We start from the raw sequence: 19,959 nt of genomic DNA, 5'->3' as shown, positions 1-19,959 counted from the left end.
GTCCGTCCGGAACCGGCTCAGCCTAGGGTCTACGGATGTCACCGGTGACAGATGTCTAGCGGACTTTAAGGATCGGTACAGCGTGGACAAGGAATTTTTCCAACCTAAAGTAGAAGCGTTAAATCTAGAAAGTAACTTACTTTTGAATTAAAAAGTGGTTAAAATTCGCTGCATTAAAAGTTTTTTTCTTTTTTTGGGCCGGTATGCTCTTAAGGCTAGTCTGCAGATCGGAAGGAAAGGGGTCAAGAAACAGCTCTACGAACAGCAGAACAAAGGAGAGGGAGCGATTTCTTGGGGCTTTTCTTCACCCTCTCTGACTTGCTTGCGCTGCCGCTGCTTCCCATTTGAAATTTTTCTAGACCGGTTTCTTCCGAAGTGCATACCTTACATTAAAAAGAAAGGGGGTCAAGAAACAGCTTTACGAACGGGGCTTTTCTTCATCCTCTCTGGCTTGCTTTCGCTACCACTGCAGTGGGTCCTAAGATGGAGTACCCGCAGTCGAGCAGTTTTTGACAGTTCGCTCCATAAGAAATACATTGTAGAAAAAAGTAAAAACTGCTCGAATGGAAATGCTTCATTAAGCCTAAATTTGTGAAGTTATCGTTCACAATGATTAAGCTTATTTTTCTGAGTACAACGATACTTTGTACGACCGCAATGGATTTAAAATTGATTTTTTCATTTTCATTTCATTTCATTTATTGGATTGTTTTGGCAAAAACATCAGTGCAGTAATTCTCCTAAGCTGAGATATGGGGTTCCTTTCAACAGCTGACTAATTCAAACGGTGTTAGAGTTTACTGGTACACGAGAGAAAAATTGAGCAGGGGAAGGAAAAAAGTTACAAAATAACCTTCGAAATTGCTAATAGATAGGGGATAGTTAGAGGAAAGGAGGTATTTCTTATTCTAATATCACATCAAGGGGACATCCGCTGCAGCAGAGGGTTAGCTGAGGTTGCACACCCCATCCAAAACTTTGGAAGCACTCGTAGAAGCCAATCGTCAATCAGCTCCATCTTCGCCATCCTATGGACGTCGTCAGTCGGGAAAAAAATTGATTTTTAAATAAATTTCAAAAAATTAACTTCACGGTCCTTCTTGACAGAAAAGTAGGACAGCTCGCTCCAAGGGGGCCAATGTTGATCCATCGAAAAAAATTTGTCTTGTTATTGCATTGAAATAAAAAAAAGTGATCAAAAATGGTTCTTAATCGAGTTTTTTTTTAAGTTGTACCTATAAATTAGCTTTAGGACCCAATTTCCGGAACATGACCCGTGTGTGCCCTGAGCGAGCTGAAGAAGTCCCCTTCCTCTCAATACAGTTAATGGAGCACCCGCAGTCGAGCAGTTTTTGACAGTTCGCTCCATAAGAAATACATTGTAGAAAAAAGCAAAAACTGCTCGAATGGAAATGCTCCATTAGTATTTGAAGGGCTCGATTCGGAACAAGTGGCCAATTTTGTATTGTCTAGATTTGGTTATAACGAAAAGGGCTGCAAAGACGAGTGACCATCATTTATCACATAAATCATAGAAATATATTATTTGTCGATTTTTAGCCAGTTGGGACCACTCGAGACATTTTTTTATATCGTCGGAATAAAAATTCCGGTGAATATCTGACCATGTCTCGGCCACTAAATTCCTCTGTGGGTGGTTTCGTTTCTAACGCAGTTTTCTGTAACTGCTCGAATGTGTATTTTCTTTCACAGAGTGCCAACCAAACATCCGTCTCTCCCCTATAATACCGCCCAACTCTACCTACCAACAAAACAAAACTGTCAGTCGTGATGCACATTTTTGTTTACATCCCTGCCGCAGTGTTCGAAACAACGTTTTTCGCATCCGTTGAGATTTTGGTGCGCACAAGAATCTGTCCCCGTCCACGATGGAACAACGGCTGAACCGGTACGAGAAGCTCGACTTCCTCGGCGAGGGTCAGGTGAGTGGTTTGGTTACACTAATTTTTTGTTGGAATCTGTAAAGGTTTCTGTTTTAGTTCGCCACGGTCTACAAGGCGCGGGACGTGGAAACGAACGAGATTGTGGCGGTCAAGAAGATCAAGGTTGGAAACCGGGAGGAGGCCGCGGACGGGATCAACCGGACGGCGTTGAGGGAGATTAAGCTGCTGCACGAGTTGCACCATGAGAATATTATTGGGCTGCTGGACGTGTTTGGCCACAAGAGCAACGTTTCGCTGGTGTTTGACTTTATGGACACGGACATGGAGATAATCATTAAGGATTCGAAGATTGTGCTGACGCCGGCCAACGTGAAGAGTTACATGATCCAGACGTTGAAGGGGTTGGAGTATTTGCACATGCACTGGATTTTGCACCGCGATTTGAAGCCGAACAATTTGCTGCTGAGCGGGAGTGGGATTTTGAAGATTGGAGATTTCGGTTTGGCAAAGTTTTTTGGATCGCCGAACCGGATTAACACGAATCAGGTGGTGACCCGGTGGTATCGGTCCCCGGAGTTGCTATTTGGTGCCCGGCAGTACGGTGTTGGCGTGGACATTTGGGCCGTCGGATGTATTTTGGCGGAGTTGCTGCTTCGGGTGCCGTTTCTGCCGGGGGAAAGTGATCTGGACCAGCTGACGCGCATCTTCCAGGTGATGGGCACTCCAAATGAAGAAAACTGGCCCGATGTCAAGTCTCTGCCGGACTACGTTCAGTACAAGCAGTTTCCGCCGATTCCGCTGCGGGACATTTTCACCGCGGCCGGTGACGACCTGCTGGACCTCATCTACAAGCTGCTGGCGTTGTACCCGTTGAATCGGTGTTCCTGTACGGAGGCGCTCAAGATGCCGTACTTTTCCAACAAGCCGGCACCAACCGTCGGCGATAAGCTGCCGATGCCGGCCAGCTACCACGCCGGAGTCAACAGGGACGCCGCCAGCAAGGAGGACAAAGGGCCGACGCTGAAGCGCAAGCTGCCGGACAGCGTGGACGGCGGGACGCTGCCGAAGCGGTTGCAGTTTTGAGTTGGCTTTTTTTTCGTTCAATTTTGTTCAATAAATTATGGTTACAAACGTGAACACACATTTTTTTGATTTGTTGAAATCAAGTTGAGAAACAATTCGCTTATAACAAACTTCACCGACAAATTTGCGAATCCGACGCCTAGTGCAATCCAAGCCGGTGTCAAGTCCTTGAAGAGTAACCAATCGCTTGGTTACTCCATGAAACGACGAACAATGTCAAAGCAAGAAAAATACAAAAATTTAAATCACAAGCCAAAATCTCAACATTTGAATGAAAAAGGGTTTTAAAATGCATTTTGCACTAGTTTAGTTGTTTTCTAATCATTAGTTTTCAAAAAATTTAAGATTTGACGAAAAGAATAATCTTAGAGAAAAAAAAAACTTATTGCGATACTGTACATCGAAAATTTTCAAAAATTGTAAAGATTTTGGTAATAAACCCAAACATGCTAAAATTGATCCTAAATGCAGGGAAAGGCATTTTAAATTGATTTCAACTGATTGCAATTAAATTTTTCTTGAAATTTTTAAGATCTTTGAAAAAATATTTTTTGCCCCCTGATTTTTCCAGGAAGAGGCTGTGTCCTATCCCTCTCCTAGACCAGATCAAAATCCATGATAAAGCTGTCAGACCAAATCTGTCAGACCAAGACTGTCAGACCAAAGAGCAAAAAGTAAACAATCTTGGTCTTCGACGTAGGTGCACACAAATCAAGAAAAAAAATTGAAAAAGAATTTTAATTTTCCAATTCAATTACTGGTTTTGGGCTGCAAAATTTGTTGTACGCCAGAAAATGTTAAAACAGTACGGCGTCCTGTACATCGACAATCGAGCACTTCCATTCGAGCAGTTTTTGCTTTTTTCTACAATGTATTTCTTATGGAGCGAACTGTCAAAAACTGCTCGACTGCGGGTGCTCCATTAAATAAGCAGTTAGACCGACGACACGACAAGACACTCGGTGCAAAAATCTGCGTAAAATCTGGTTCCACCGTGAATCCCGTGAAATCACCGTGATTGACAAAAGTCACGGTAAATTGAAAGACCCCTCGGATTTCGCTTAAATTAAAGTTATCTCGCAACACTGTGTGAATGTAAATATTTACATTGATCAAAATCTGTCAAAATCATTTTATTTCGAAACTTCAAAGGATCAGATTTCTTTCTGGCCATACTGGCAGAACCCACTTCAACATTGCCGGAAGCCACGCACTCCACGGCTCCAACTTCCTTTTTCGGCCGAAACCCGGTTCCGGAATGTGCCAACGAACCTCTCCCTGGCACCGCAGGATTCGGCAGCGTGCCACGGGCCTCGTCGCTCCGGCCCGGACGGGTTGGACCACCTCCTCTTCTCAGGCCTGTCCTTCGTTGGGTGGTTGGAGTTATGATGAGGGAATCGCTGATTCCAACGATTTGTGTGGAGTATCCGGCGAAGGGACATCGGAAGTGAAACATTGCAGGATCGAGCCCACTCACGCGTGGGAGCTGGGGTTGGGGAGCAGCGGAGGATGCGCCTGTTCAAGTTGGGACGAGGTCCGGTCATTTTGGCCATACTGGCGGAACCCTTGTCGCGATGATATCACGGAAGACGGAGTTGATTATCATTGAGAGATGTATTTCGATTTACGACGTCAACAAGCTGATCGTAGAATCGGGTGAGTTCCAGCAGCGAAATTCCATGGTTGGTTTTGCCGAGGAAATCGCACTGGATCACCGGTCTGAGCCGTTTCGGATTGCCGACCAAAACGATGCTGATCTTTTTTACATTCCCGGCACCAAAACTCTCGAGGGGAAACAGGTATGCAACTCCCAATAAACGCCTTTTAGATGTTCGTACTCGATCTGGTTCAGCAGCCGCACCCGGTCCCGCCAGGCTCAACCGAACAGATCCGCTGTTGTTTAGTTCTAGTTCCGGCAGCAGGGCGTCCACTTCCTAGTTCCACCATCCTAGCGACAATAACTGTTAGCGCTTCGGACCGGTTCCAGAACTTCGTACGGCCTGAGCTGCCCCCAGCATTTTGGCACCTTGGCATCCGGCTCGTGGCGCGGTGGTTAGCGGCTTCGGCTGCCGATCCCTAAGCGGCAATCGAAATACATTTTCCCACTAATAATCCACTCCGGTGATGTCATCGCAACAAGGATTCCGCCAGTATGGTCAAAATGACCGGACCCCGTCCCAGCTTGAACACGCGCATCGACCGCTGCTTCCTAATCCCAGATCCCACGCGTGAATGGGCTCGATCCTCCAGTGCTCCACATCCGACGTCCTTTCGCCGGAAACTCCACACAAACCGTTGGAAAGCCTAATTTCCATAAAGCTTGTGATTTTGATTTTTTCAAACTCGATTCCAATAAAACTTCGTTTGGTTTTAAAGAATTATGTTAATTATTACGTGGCTATCAAGAAAGTTCGAAAATCATTTTCAAAATTAAACCATTTAGCTTTAAAATTTAAAATTTAGTTTAAGAACAATATTCTTTTTATTCCTAATGAATGTTTCTGGAAATCTATGCAAACATTTAACATTTTTTAGGTAACAGATTAAAGAAGCATGGCTTTGAATTTGTTTTTTTTTCAGTTAAGTATCCTATAAAAATTAATGTTAATAATATGCGTCGGTTAGACGCTTTATTCTTTCACTTTAATTTTTGATCGCGTTTTCGGTTTACACCTGAACAATCTTGAAATTATTTATGCGGATTTGTGATTCCGCTCGTTCAATCATTCCCTTGGATTTTTCGGGCCTGACAAAATTCTGACAGCAAATTCTCCAGCGAACACCAACACCATCTACCTTCAGGTTCGCTGAACTCATTCTTTCTCCCACACGTGTTTTCGATATTGCGGCTATACTTCAATTTGTTATCTGCGTCGCTTCAAAAAAGTTGCGAACGATTTTGGAGCGCGCTGTTCGTTTCGACGAAAGCGTGTGTCAGTTTATGCTGACTTCAACAATACATTGCATGTAAACCATGTAAACATTGGACGAAGCGAGAGAAGGAAGCTAGTGAAGGAGAGGGAAGAGAGAAAAATCGGCTGACAGATTGTTCGCTAGAAGCAAAAACGCCAAACAAGAAGAAGGCAACTGCGGTTGAAAGTGGTTTGCTCGCGTCACGTCAGTTCGTCACTGATATAATTGCATACCTTAATCTGGGGCGAATCGGGACTACAGTCTTAATAGGGACAGCAGTGTTTAGAGCACTTAAAGCTTTTAAATTTGAAAATGGATGTACACATTTTGTTGGTCTGAGTCTGTTCTAACCGAAACCAACCAGAAAAATCAAAATATTGTGCTCCAACATGGTTAAAACTGCTGTCCCAATTCGCCCCATGTGTCCCGATTGACCTTAGTTTACGGTATTTTGAAAAATTGAGTATTTTTGAAAAAATACGGTAATTTGTGAAAATTTTGTATTTAAAAATAAACTCTAAAAAAGCATCTGAAATTTGAATCCGTTAGATATCTATTTTACAAATCATGAAAATTTTAGTATTTTCGACCACATACGGTAATTTGTGAAATATTTAGTATTAAAAAAAACAAATCTGGAGTTTTTTTTTGAAAAGGTCCAATAAACCAAATTTCCAGTTTTTGCATTTTGGGAGTTTTTGAAACCGCCTTGAGTCAGGGGTATTAAAAAACACCCAAAAAGCAAAAAATGAAAATTTGGTTTATTGGACCTTTTCAAAAAAAAGTCCAGAAATAAATTGAAAAAACATACAAAATTTCAATGGAGCACCCGCAGTCGAGCAGTTTTTGACAGTTCGCTCCATAAGAAATACATTGTAGAAAAAAGCAAAAACTGCTCGAATGGAAGTGCTCCATTCGTTTGATACCCTTATTGAAAATTATGAAATTTGAGTATTTTCGAAATAATACGGTATTATGTATTTTTTTTTTTACAAGAACATACAGAATTTCGCTTCATTTGAAACCCACATTGCAAATTATAATAATGGAGCACTTCCATTCGAGCAGTTTTTGCTTTTTACTACAATTTATTTCTGATGGAGCGAGCTGTCAAAAACTGCTCGACTGCGGGTGCTCCATTTGAATACTATCGAAAAATACGGTATTTTGTGAGAAATTTTGAGTACATATTTACACTTTGAAACTTACTAGATGTTCAGAAAAATATAATCTCAGTGAAAACATTGAACATTTACCATGATATGGTTGAATTAATCGATTTTAAAATGATTTTAAAAATGAGTTATCGTCCATTGTCGCCAATAAGATTATCGCCGATAGAATGGAGCATTTCCATTCGAGCAGTTTTTGCTTTTTTCTACAATGTATTTCTTATGGAGCGAACTGTCAAAAACTGCTCGACTGCGGGTGCTCCATTATCGAAATAACGATAACCATCGTTATCGTCAGACGATAATTTTATCGATTAACAACCTTGAACGCAACGCAGTTGGAGAGGAGGGAGGTGGTAGCCAAAGACACCAAATTTACGTACCATTTTTCTATGGACAGCTCCATTTCCGGTTTTGCTAGAGAATTCGGTCCTAAAATTAAGCTTAGATTGCTGATATTATTGTTTACAGCGATAATGATTATTTTTCTGAGTACAATGACCCTTTTGTACGACCACAACGAGTTTAAAATAGATTTTTAAATCAATTTGGAAAAATCAACCTCGCGGTCCTTCTTGACAGAAAAGTTCCTACTTGATAGCTCGTTTCAAAGGGTTGTTTTGCAATTATTTTTTGCGTTAAAATGAAAAAAGTGATCAGAAATCGTTTTTAAACGTGTTTTTTACCGTTGTACATAAAAATTGACATAGGGCTTTAGTACCCAATTGCTCCAATTAAAAAAAATGCAAGGAAAAGACGGAGAGAACTAAGTACTAATATGCAAGGTCCAACAAAATCTAGAGTAACACGAGAAAAGGGCGGATAGGATTTTGACAGCTTGAACTGTTTTGCTAATTCTCAAGCTTCTGGATTTTTTTTTTCACGAAACTCGAGCTGTAAAACATAAGCTGGCCTCCCCAGCTACCTCCCAACACTTCGGGTTTTGTTAAATAGTTTCCAGTTGTCTCGGAATGGAGCACTTCCATTCGAGCAGTTTTTGCTTTTTTCTACAATGTGTTTCTGATGGAGCGAACTGTCAAAAACTGCTCGACTGCGGGTGCTCCATTTACTAAACAGTGCCAGCTGTCAAAATGCTTAGACTGTCTGCAGCGCGAAGTTTTATAATTGTTTCAAATTGCGAGCAGTTTTAAATTTTTAGAACTGGCAAAAATGAAACTAGAACACGGTGCTCGCAACGCGCTGATCTAAATGTTGTTTCAAAAAATTGCTTTTAATTGTGTGCGTATGATTATCAACACAGCATCATAGTGTGTGTGTAAGAATACGTGGATATCTCTATATATCTGATTTTGTTTGAAACTGAGTTCTATTCCAGTTCCAAATCGTCTCACGTTTGAAACAAACTAGTCAAGCAGTTTTATTCCGGTTTCAAAATACTGCTCGAAAAATAAAACTGCAACTCCGCGTTGCGGGTGGTCTGTTTCAGTTCTATTTGAAAAATGAAACAGCTAGAACAAAGTAGAACTGCGTTGCAACCAGTCTTATGCGCCCTTTTTTTAATGTTGCTCCAGAAATATAGAAGGTATTGTTCGGATTCACTCACGTTAAACTGACGATTGAAGATGCAGGATTATGAAACCTATAACAAAACACTCGTAGCAATTTGAAAGTTTAACCTGCTATTAAAAGACTGCTTGGTCAAGTGATGTTTTTTTTTATTTATGAATAAACCATTTTTTAGAATTTTTGATGGATGACGTATTTTTTCAGAAACTATACCCTCTATCAAGATATGAACCGGCAACGTGGAGTTGAACTTGTTGTTCAGCTTTTGTGAAGTTTACCACGTCAGCTGCGAAAATTAAACTCTATGTTGCCAGCTCACATCTCGCTTTTTAATTTCACAATCGAGAAATTAAAAAGAGAGATGTGAGCAGGTAATGTGGAGTAAAACTTTCGCAGCTGTCATGGTAAACGTCACAGTAACTTGACATATTTTTGTTGGCAGGGAAAATTTCGGACCAAATAATGCTTTTTAGATAAACTCATGATTTTCAACAAATATATTTAATGCTTTCCATGTGCTCGTCTCCGCTATTGATGCAAAAAAACGAACAAAAAAAAGTTTTGCTTTAATGAAATATTGCTTGATTCTTTTTCCATCTCTCGATGAAGGATCCCACTCTCGATTTATCTACCGGGGGCCCTGCGCAGAGATTCGAGCCGATATGCTGCTTTTGTTCATAACAAATAGTTCAATACCGTTTTGTGTGTGTGTATGTGTGTGTGATTTTTTCCCTCTCAATATAAATAGCATTCGCACAGTCAATCATCGCCTAACTTTCACGCAGATCACACAATCGTTTCACGCACATCATGGCAACTTTTAAAGTTGCGAAATCTTGCTTCTATTTTTTTAACAAACATGAAAAATGGTGATTTTTTTTGTGAATATAGGATTGATTTATACGGTCTGACCTTACCCTAGATAACACTTTACAAGATTGAGTTTTATTCCTTTACTCTTTTTGCTGAGCAAATTTTAGATTATGCCACTTGAAAAGGCAGTTTTCAGTAGTGTTGGTTATTGCTTGTTCGGGAAATCTTCTTTTGGTTCAACTCAACCAACTTAAATTCGCTAATCGATAGATTCTCAGTCCTCAGTGATCGATCTTAAACTATCATTGTTCAAGCTGTCTTTTTTTTGCTTCTTTCAGATAAATACTTTTTTATCTTTGTGCGTGACAATTTTGTCTAGAAAAGGCTAATATTTTTAACCGCGGGCAATATCCACTTGGTAGGAAATCTCTAAACATTAATTATCACAATTTTCTATACAAGTGAAACAAATATTAATTCTTTTCTTTCTCCCTTTCTCTCTTTCTCGTAATAGTAAGTTGCATTTTATACCTTGTTTCTCCTCTCTCTAATTCAAACTAACTAGCACCACGTAAGAAACCAGATATGACACGTCCTTCCCTTCATATAAATTTTAACGATTTCCTTGCGGTCCAGATTAGAACTATTTACGCATTTTAGTGTTTATGTGCGTTTTGTAACGAAACTTTACGAAACTATATTGCAACAATTGGTGTGTCTGTAGAGTCCTAACTAATACTAACTTCAACCTTAATCAAGAAAACAATAGGAATGTTGAAGGAAAAAAAGGAGAGGGGAGTAAACAACAAAAAATCATAATTTATCAAATAATAGCTTCTATACGTTGGCTGGTGCAGCACGGGGAAAAAAAGATGAGTTGGTGTCGAGTGCAAAAGTACGTATTTATAATTGTAGGATAATTCTATTAGAGAAATAGCAGGAATGTTTTTGTGTATTGCTTTTTACAAAAGGACTCTCGCGTCGTGAGTTTGTGTGTGTATTTCCTTGCGTTTGCCTGTTTCGATTCGTTTTTACTTCTTTTTTTCTTTGTTACAATTTTTAGTCTCTATCCCACTAGAGATTAAAATCAAGTATTATGAGTTGGTTGGGCTGGCACGGCTTGACGCGCGCTGCCTTTGGCTGCTTCACCCAGTGGAAAAGAGCTGTCAACGAAACGGCTTCGTTGCCACCTCCTTCCCCCCGCGGAGAAGGCCAAAGAGACACGATCAAGAAGGCCTCCGCCCGGCATTCGACTTCTTTTTTCAATCTGTGCTGCAGTTTTCGGTGGATTTAGATTTGGGTTGGTTTGCCGGTTGAAGTGTTGTTCCTGACGATGACGACTCAAACTGTTTGCAAAGTTTGCTAGAACGCATTTACAGTGTAAACGCACTCTTTGATTGAAGATGTCAGCCGACATTTTTCGCGCAGCTGTCAAACGTAAAATTTTCTTTCGATTTGTTTCAAAACAAACGTGGTAAGTGTCGAAATCGTTCTAAATCGATCTAGTTTTGAAGAAAATTGCGTTTAAACAGTTCAAGTCGCCGCTCGCCGGTTCCGACTTCGTCGGCAAACCTTCGCTGAAGGTGCATTTCGTGCACACAGGGTGAAAAGCCTGGAAGAAATGTTTGAAATTTGCCGTCGAAAGGGTGTGGTTGTTGTTGTACGGAAAATCGGGGTGGTTCCAATGTCGAAGAAGCTTCATTATTTGATCTATTCTTTTGCACGCGGCTGCCGCCCGTCTTCCGGACGTCACTTTTTCTCGCTTGTTTGTCATTTTATGCTTATGCTCTTGTTTTTTTTGGTATTATTGCTGCTTGATTCTATTATGATTGCACTTGAGCCCCCCGCCGGAATCCGCGCGGATTCCGGGAAGGGCACCACCGCTGGGTGGATTTGCTGTTCGTGTTCGAATGTACTCACAATACTTGATTTTAAATGAGTCGCTCTCAGGTTTCTATCGTCGGCCCCGTCAGCTTGGTGGCGTACACGTTGGCAACCTGAAAGTTGGTCAAATTGTTAAAATCTGGCTTAAGATCTGAAATTTCTTCCGGAAGCTTACCCGGTAGATCAGCTCGTACTGCTCGCGCGTCCGAACGGCGCTAGCCCGTCCTCGCCGCACGTAGTACACAATGTGGGGAACGTCCACGTTCCGCGGCGGGATCTCAACGGCCCGCAGGGCCACATCGCACGCGATGATGGTTCCGGTGCGGCCGGTTCCCGGCGAACAGTGCATCGTGATTGGTCTTGAAAAGCAAAAGTTTGTCAGTTTTTCAAGCGAATCTCCCCAAGTGATCCACAAACTTACCCCTGAGTTCGCTGCAGCGACTTGTGCTTGTCCATCGTGTTGGTCCCGTTGGTCATGATGCTGCTCGGTGGTTCCGACGCCGTCTTGCCGCCCACGACGTTGTTGTTCGAACTATCTACATTAAGGCTACTTACTAAACTAGAGTCCAGCTGGGAGGTCGAGTCCTCCTCGGCGATGCTGGTGATGCCGTTCATGCCCATGGCCATGCCCATGCCGAGGGTGTCCCGACCTCCGTTGCTAGTTGTGTTCGTGGTCGCCGCGGGCGTTGTCGTTTCGGCCATCTCGGCCGGTGCCAGCCGCGAGTAGCTGCGCGCCTCCAGCAGCATCGCGATGATCGAGGACTCGTCGATCGGGACGCCGGTGTCCGGCCACTGGTACCAGAAGTGCATGATCTCGCGCCACGTGTTGGTCTGGGTGTTGCGCAGGTGCACCGTCGAGATGGTGTACTTTTCCTTGTTTTCGCGGTTCTTCAGCGTGAGCTGCGGGGTGGAATGGAAGTGTTTGTACGGGGAGTGAATCTTGGGATCATCGAGATCTTACCTGGAAGTCACCGAAGGTTCGGTTGTTGTCCAGAACCACCGATGGTGGCAGGTATTCGGCGCACTTTTCCACGCCGTTTTCGCTCAAGTCGGTCGCCATGATGATGACCTTGGAGTTCTGCTCCCAGATCATGCGCCAGAAGTCGTTGATCGTGTTCTCCATGGGTGCCTGGCAGGCGATGTAGTAGTTGCTTGAGTCCTTGGGACCCTGTTGAAAAAATCAAGACGTCTTCAACCCGCTCAAAAGATCCCGCCAACCAACCTACCTTAACAAAGTTAGCGTTGATGTACTCAGTTTTCTCGTCGTCGTTGATACGTTTCAGATGGACGCGCGTTTCCGGCAGTGGAACAACGTTCGCGTACCGGTTCTTGTCCTCGCACCCCTCAGGCACCTCATCCGCTCGCGCCGTCACGTTCGGAATCTCCTTGAACTCGTCGTAGATCGCCGTCTTGTTCTGGATGATGTTCGCCAGCTCGGCCACCGTCAGCGGGTTCGTCTTCAGCCCGGGATCCTCGAAGGCCGAGTTACCGTACGATCGCTTCGACATCCGCATCGTGTTGCCCTTGCCGCGCCGTACGCTGTTGTACACGGACACGTTGTCCAGACTGTACGCGTCGAGGCCAACCGGCCGACAGCGCTGCCCGTACGAGACCTGCGCCTGGCGCTTGCGGAATATCAACTGTAACGGCGGATAGTACAACTACATCAACGAAAGATTGCTCTGCTGTGTTCCACGTGGCGATCGGGGCCAAACCGGCTATTTACACTATGTGCACGCGATCATTCGTCTCGAAAGGTCAAAAGATATAGGTCAAAACAGGGTTCTAAAGGTCACGTTAGTACTACTGAGGTCGGTTAGGGGTTTCAAACAGGTTACAAAACAGCCAATCACCGGAAAGTTAGTCGAAAGTCTCGTTCATACGTTCGCTTATCCTAAGGTATTAAAACCCCCCAAAATACCCAAACAACGCTCAAACCCCCTCGCCTAATACTCACATACGCCGCGATCAACAGCAGCACCACGATCACCACGACCAAACTGGTCACGACCGCAACCACAACTCCGCTGCCTTCCTCCTCTTCCTGCTCTGCTGTGGTCTCCGTCGCGTTCTGATCCAGCGGCGACTTGGACGAGTTGGCGTTCGCGACGGTGGACGCGTTCAGCTCGACGTAGTCTTCCTCCGTGACGGACTCCTCCTCGGACAGCACCTCGGTGGTCATCTGGCGCTCGATCGAGCGACGCGTGGTGACGGTGGGTTCCGACGCCGTTGGTTCCGGTTCTGGGGCGGCGGAAGGTTCCGGTTCGGGGACGGGACTTAGGGTGGTTTCCGAAACGGTGTCGTAGACGCTCTTGTCGTCGACCTGGACGGGTTGGTTCGGGACGGTGGGTTGTTCTTCGGATTGTTCGGTGGGACTGCTGGTGTCGGTGGTTTCTTGGGAGGGGCGGAACTCGACGACCGTCGGGAGGACGGTCGATTGCTGCGGGATGATCGAGTCGGTGGCCTCGGTGGTGGTCGTGGTGATCATTACGATTTCGTTGTTGGTTTGATTCACAGAGTTGACATCGATTTCTGATGAACCGTTGTCCTGGTCGTTGACGACAGGCTCGTTAGCTTCGGTGGTCGTTGTTGGCGCCACCGTTGTCGTAGTGGTGGTGATCATCGTGGTCATCAACAGGGTTGTTTCTTCAGCTGATCGTGGTTCTTGAGTTGTGGTCACCGCAGGTCTACGGGTGATCACGGCTCTCATCGACTCAAAGGTGGTCGGAATCAACGACTCAGTCGTTGCATCCGTTCGCTTTGCGACCGGCGAAGCCGGCGAGTAGGTCGTCACCGGGATATCCTCAAACGTGGTACTGATCTCAGATCTTCCCGTAGTGGTAGTCCTGCCGGGCAGGGCAAACTTTTCCGTCTCATCAACGTTCTCACTGACCTCGTAATTCCGCGTAGGTCTCATCGTAGTCATAGCTTCTTCCGTACGGACATTAAACACCGTAGTCGTCTCCTGAATAAAGTTAGTCAACTCGGGTCGCTTGGTCGTCATCACCTTGCTACGATCTTCAAATTTGAAATCTTCAAGATCATCCTCCCCAGCAGCTTCCGTAGTCGAACTCACCTCAACCTTAGGTGCCACCACCGTCGTCACCTCAACAGAAGCTTCCGGGACCACCTCCGTCACAACCGAAGTAATCCGGTTCTCCTCGCTCGCAGCATCCAACTCCCCGGGAGTCCTATTACCATACTTCCTCCGATCCTTCAGCTCGCTCTTCAAATCAACCACCTCCCCACTAGTCGGCCGCACGAACGAAGTATTCGCAAAATCAGCCGCCTGCATGATCGCCGCCCAGTCCATCAGCTGTTTCAGCGTATTATTGGCCACCACATTCTCGTTCTCATCCCGAACCACCTCAACGCTTCCCTCCGTCGCTTCTCCAACCTTACTCGAAGCTCGATCGACCATCCTCATCCCAGCCAACGCCCAAACCGCCCCGTTGATATCGTTGTCCTCGGTCGCCCCAAACTGGTCCAAGAACTTGCCCTTCTTGCCACCCTTCACCAGCGTCTGATTCCGTACCTCGTTCGACACCACCTCATAGTCGGTACTCTCAACCTCCCGCTGCTCCACCCGAACCGTCGAGTTCCGCTCAATGGTGTGATTGGTACCCTCGGGAACCAGAACCTCGTTGTGTTCGGTGAACACCAGCTGGGTTACGCTGTCGGATGGTTCGAGCGATTCGGCGGTTGTTGTGGCTTCCGGGAGGAGGGATGACGGCTCCGCCGTCGTAGCGAAGAATTGGTCCCGCTCGGCGCGGGTCTCCTCCAGCGAGATGCCGCCCTGGGAGAAGTTGGACGCGGAAGTGTACCTGGCAGGGAGGGCGAAAACATTTCTTTATTTTTGTTTGAGAGAAATTCTCTAAAATTTCGCAAATTTTTTCGAGATTTTTAATTTTGTTTTTTTTATATATATTTTGATTCGAATGAAACTTTGTCATTGCATTCATAGTGATTTCCCATTGTCAAAAGAAACTATTTGACATCATTAATTTGTCCATACAACACTCCACACAATTTGGGAATGGGTGCGTACTGATTTAGTCAAAATCTTTTCTGTTTGTTGGTTCAGCTTTGCTAGAATGGAGCACCCGCAGTCGAGCAGTTTTTGACAGTTCGCTTCATAAGAAATACATTGTAGAAAAAAGCAAAAACTGCTCGAATGGAAGTGCTCCATTAGCGATGATTTTTCGCTGGCCCAGGAAGCGCTACATGATTCCAAAATAAGCCAAGGTATTTATCTTTGACATCGCAGAATGACACTCTCGTCGTAGTTCTTCGTCATCCGTAAAAAAGAAAAACATCACACAATTTTCCAGCAAAATAATGTAGAAAACTAAACAAAATAAAACGCATACCACTAATTATAAAACAGCTCATCTACCAGTAAGAAAAAAGTCATGCTTGTGCTTGAACAGCCTCCTAGTTTGTAGATGTAAACAAAGTGGGATCATTCGAAAATCACGTTACGCATTCTCTCTATTTATCACCCAGTTCATAATTATAAAAAAAATGACGAACTCGCCTTCAATGTTCTTAAGATTACTTGACTTCAAAAGCCAAATGAAATCATTCTTGCTAAAAAAAAAAACAAAAAATGATCGATAACAATACTCTCCACTTTTGGCGAACATTAAATTGGTTCCACTTTGACAGTTCAAAATTGAGGCCACCCAGGTAGGTACTAAACGAATTGAAGTAATTTCTTCATGCAGAAACCTATTTGAAATTTAAAAAGTATCATTTAGTCAATTTTCATCTCATTTGATCATGTGACGTAAAAAATCTCAATTTGGTTTAAAGTTTATTTTCACTAAGCTAGATCTATTTCCCGTGTGGATTAATCGGACCGCGCACTGGACTCACAATCCAAAAGTTGCTGGTTCGAATCCCACGGCGGGCGCTCTAAAAATTCTAGGTGTAAATATGGGTATCCGACGCGGTCGCTCCATGCCGTACTCAAACACTTGGGAGTCCAGGGTGGCGAAGTCCTTGTAGTTAAAAAAGGGAAGACAAGGAAGTGGTTGGTACTAGAAATAGTGGCCGACAGCTATACAGTCAACTTCGTTTTTAGATCCATTGCCAGATGCTTCTAAAATTCATGTTTAATTAAATAAGTTTTAATTTAAAATTTCTTACCATTTGATCAATTCTTTTTTATAAGAAATGAACAATAAATGGAATTAAACAAAATTTTGTTGAGATTCTTCATTTATATTTTTTTTTCAAAGCAATGTCACAAAATAGGTTCATAAAAGTTGAGAATATGTATACTTCCACTTGAATTTCTGGAATTCCCGGGAAATTTCCAAATTTCCTTGATATGAAATTTTGGGATGAACTGATAATTTCAGTAAATTGAGTAAGATAAAATAAAGATTTTTTCATAATTATTTTTTGTAAATTAAAAAAAGTACAAAGAAGTTTGGAAAATGTATACTTTCGCTTGAATTTCGGGAATTTCCAAATTTCCCAGGAAACAGGAAATATTTTTTTCCGGGAAATCCCGGGAATTCTCGGAATTTTCATTGACCCCTCGGTTATTTTGATTTGTTTTTGTGTTTTGACCTGGGGGGATACATCTATATCTCAGTACAAGCAGCTCAACCGCAGCCAACACAAGCTGTCAATTACGGCACCAAAACAAAGCCAGAACGAAAGTGAGCTGTCACTTACGGAACCAAAACAAAGCAACTGCGCACCTGTTCAGCCCTGATAAACTTTCCGAAGACATTTTCTCTCTAGAAAAAACGAGAAATCGGGAATTTGAAAGAGGAAACCTGGTGAAATGTAAAACATTTTGAAGAAAAGTTAAAGATTATTAGAATCTCATAAAATAAAATGAAACAACGGCAAACAATGTTTGTTTCCTATTTATTTTTATATTTTTCTAATATTACAAATTGAATCTAAAATTTAATTATTTTAAATTATATGAGCGGATTTAAAACAGACTCGATCCATGTACCATTTCAAACATTTATGCAGCACGTGCTTCGATGCATATTTTCTTAATTTGGCGATAAATTCCACCGGCTTTTCTTCAACTTTCACTGAACGTTCAAATTAACGTATCAAACAGCAAAGAAAAGGGAAAACTCCCCCTTTAACCGGCAAGGTCATCGCGTCCGCCCAAGCCAAACAGGAAATTTCCCCTTAAACCGAGCGCCAAAAACACACGAAAATTTCTCTAATTGTTTTTCCTCCAAACGGCTTTCAATTCACGAAATCAAACTCATCAACGTTTCGCTTCTTCGCCCAAAAATTGAGAAATTTTGTGTGTGTGTGTGTGCGTATTTAATTTTCTAATCGCGCAACAACCGGCGTAATTTGGGATAAGTTTTTTTTGCTTGCTCTCACGTTGATTGGATATCATATCTCCGGTATGTTACCGCCTGGATCATTTGAATATGTTGGAGAAATTGGCCTACAATCGCGGTCATCGCCGCGCCGAGATGAGACGAGAAGTGTACGTACGTTTACGGTAGTTTGTACTAATTTCTTCGCTATCTCCCGCGTGTCGATTTCCAATTTTTACTTTTCGGTTTGGGTTTCATACGCAAGTAAGCTTTGCGCGTGGAGATAACGCGTACGTTTCGAGCAATTTGGCGGGTTAAAAAAATACAATAATTAATAAAATTTTCTTGGTGAAATTTTCGGAACGCGCCGGAATTTATTTACGAGACGGTTGGAGATCAATGAAATTAAAGTCATCTAGACAATTTATTTCCCTAAAATTCGGTTCACTCAAAATCAGAAGTACCCCTCAAAAAGGGTTCGATCTACCCTTTATCTGTCAACGAAAGGTAAACAAACCCTTTTTGAGTGTTACTTCCACCCTTTTTTTTCAAGTTTACTCGTCGTTACCCTTTTGCAAAGGTAAACTTGAAAAAAGGGTAGAAGTAACCCTTAAAAAGGGTTTGTTTACCATGTGTTGACAGATAAAGGGTAGATCGAACCCTTTTTGAGGGGTACTTCTGATTTTGAGTGTTCTATTTACGAAAACTAATATCTAAATAAGATTATCCCAAGCCACAATTTTTCAAAGTTTTGATTGTCGATTGTTATGTTTTAAGTAAATTTAATAGATATCTAAAACTAAATTCCCAAAAACTCACCGTTCCAACTCGAACCGCGGCAGGCTGGCCTCCTCCACCGACTTAAACTGCTCGACATCGATCACCGCGTGTCGCCCCTCGGTCTGAAACTCAACCACGCCGGATCCCACATCCGATTGCGCCTCAACAACCTCTTCACCACTCGCAGCGGGAACCACCGTCGTGGGCACATCATCCGTGGTGGCCACGGTCGTGGTCGCCTCCAGCTCGGCACTGATGTCGTTGGCCTTGCTGCGAGCGGTCACCGAGTTGTCCACCAACTTGACGATGGGCTCTTCCCGGGAGGAGTTGACTTCCGCGGAAGCGATTACTGGCGGGACTGTGGTGGCGACCTCTTCCTCCTCTTCGGTTGGGACTTCTGTGGTGACCGCCGTAGGATCAACCCTGGTCAGTTCCGCCACCGACGCCTGCTCGCCGGATGCTGGAATTAAAATTAAATAAGTTTTCTGGGAACACTGGTTCCCAGGGGGTAGCCACACAAACCTTCCCGATTTTCACTGTCATAACCGAACTCGATCTCCTTGGTCAGTGCCTCGACATCGCGCTCGAACGAGATCGTCCTCGTAGTAGGCGCTGCCTCCGTCGACGTTTCTTCCCGCTCCTCAATCGTAGCAACCGTCGTAGCTGGCGGCGCCACCGTCGTCAGCTCCTCCTCCGCACTCAAGGCTTGCCTTTTCACGATGATCCCACCCTGCACTGCGTGCTGGCAGAGCAGTGCTGCCAGCGTGACCGCCACCAGGGCCGTCACGGCAATCGTCGGCGCCATCTTCGATTTCGCATTTCGCCAGTGCATCGCGGACACGAATTCCGCGATCGCGCTCCCTCAATAGATTCGATACCCTAGAGTTGTAAGGCAGTTTTCGACTTGACAGAACTTTTTTTTGACAATTTTCGGTCGGAAAGGAAAGAGAAGAGGTCACACTAGTGTCGATTTTCGGTGCTCTCTTCGGCCATTTTTCCTTTGTGGTGGCGACGACGGCGTCGATTCCTCACCGGTCAATCGGTGCACTGTTGGCAGTCATTACTTTTGAATCTGCGTGAAAGAGAAGAGAGAAATTGTAGGTTAGGTTCAGCATTGAACGGTTGTGTACATGCCCAAAACCAAACGAATTATGACCATTACACGTTCGGAGTAATTGACATTGGGCAGGAGGTCGGTCGGTCGGTCAGTCTGTTAGTCAGCTGCAGCTGCTTGGAAGAGGTTTGAGTTGTGTGTTTGAGTGATGAATGTGGTTCAATATTGGACCGTCGTCGTCCGTAAGTGGGTTAACCCCACTGGTGGTCAATTACTTTTGACGCCTTTGTGGAAGGCCAGCTGAGGCTAAGTGCAATGGAGGGCATGAATGGGATGTAGGTAACTGTTTTGAGATATTTGTTGGTAAGGCTTGGGAAAAAAAGTGTGTGTGAACTTATCAAACCCTTTTATTTTTTATCATGCAATCTCAGTCTAACAGGACTAACCTTCCCATAAGAAAATCTTTTGAGCAGAACTAACCGTTAATTTACTTTTTGCAATTCCGTCGTGAAACTACT

General features: G+C 43.8%; 2 protein-coding genes across 7 annotated transcripts in view; one reads left to right on the top strand and one right to left on the bottom strand.

Annotated features, from left to right (window-relative positions):
- Window positions 1–1,803: 1,803 nt before the first annotated feature.
- LOC120420458 (cyclin-dependent kinase 7) lies at window positions 1,804–3,023 on the top strand. The gene is made up of 2 exons (XM_039583476.2): window positions 1,804–1,943; window positions 2,001–3,023. The coding sequence occupies exons 1-2, from the start codon at window positions 1,890–1,892 to the stop codon at window positions 2,985–2,987; spliced, it is 1,041 nt and encodes a 346-aa protein (XP_039439410.1). The 5' UTR covers window positions 1,804–1,889; the 3' UTR covers window positions 2,988–3,023.
- Window positions 3,024–9,909: 6,886 nt separating this feature from the next.
- The window catches only part of LOC120420471 (uncharacterized), a 76,808-nt gene continuing 66,758 nt past the window's right edge, over window positions 9,910–19,959 (bottom strand). For 5 of the 6 annotated variants that reach the window (XM_039583500.2, XM_039583504.2, XM_039583499.2 and 2 more), the window contains exons 3-10: window positions 18,910–19,459; window positions 18,427–18,847; window positions 13,254–15,120; window positions 12,523–12,957; window positions 12,258–12,464; window positions 11,718–12,196; window positions 11,472–11,655; window positions 9,910–11,409 (exon numbers count right to left, since the gene is read on the bottom strand). In XM_039583500.2, coding sequence (XP_039439434.1) covers window positions 11,359–11,409; window positions 11,472–11,655; window positions 11,718–12,196; window positions 12,258–12,464; window positions 12,523–12,957; window positions 13,254–15,120; window positions 18,427–18,847; window positions 18,910–19,219 — 3,954 coding nt within the window. In that variant the 5' untranslated portion in view covers window positions 19,220–19,459 and the 3' untranslated portion in view covers window positions 9,910–11,358. The remainder of the gene's footprint in view (window positions 11,410–11,471; window positions 11,656–11,717; window positions 12,197–12,257; window positions 12,465–12,522; window positions 12,958–13,253; window positions 15,121–18,426; window positions 18,848–18,909; window positions 19,460–19,959) is intronic. The other variant, XM_039583505.2, reaches the window with a different exon arrangement.

Source organism: Culex pipiens, chromosome 3 (assembly GCF_016801865.2).
Source record: "Culex pipiens pallens isolate TS chromosome 3, TS_CPP_V2, whole genome shotgun sequence".
NCBI classification, from domain to species: domain Eukaryota; kingdom Metazoa; phylum Arthropoda; class Insecta; order Diptera; family Culicidae; genus Culex; species Culex pipiens.
Note: the sequence above shows the minus strand (reverse complement) of the source record. Positions and strands in the feature narration are given on the sequence as shown.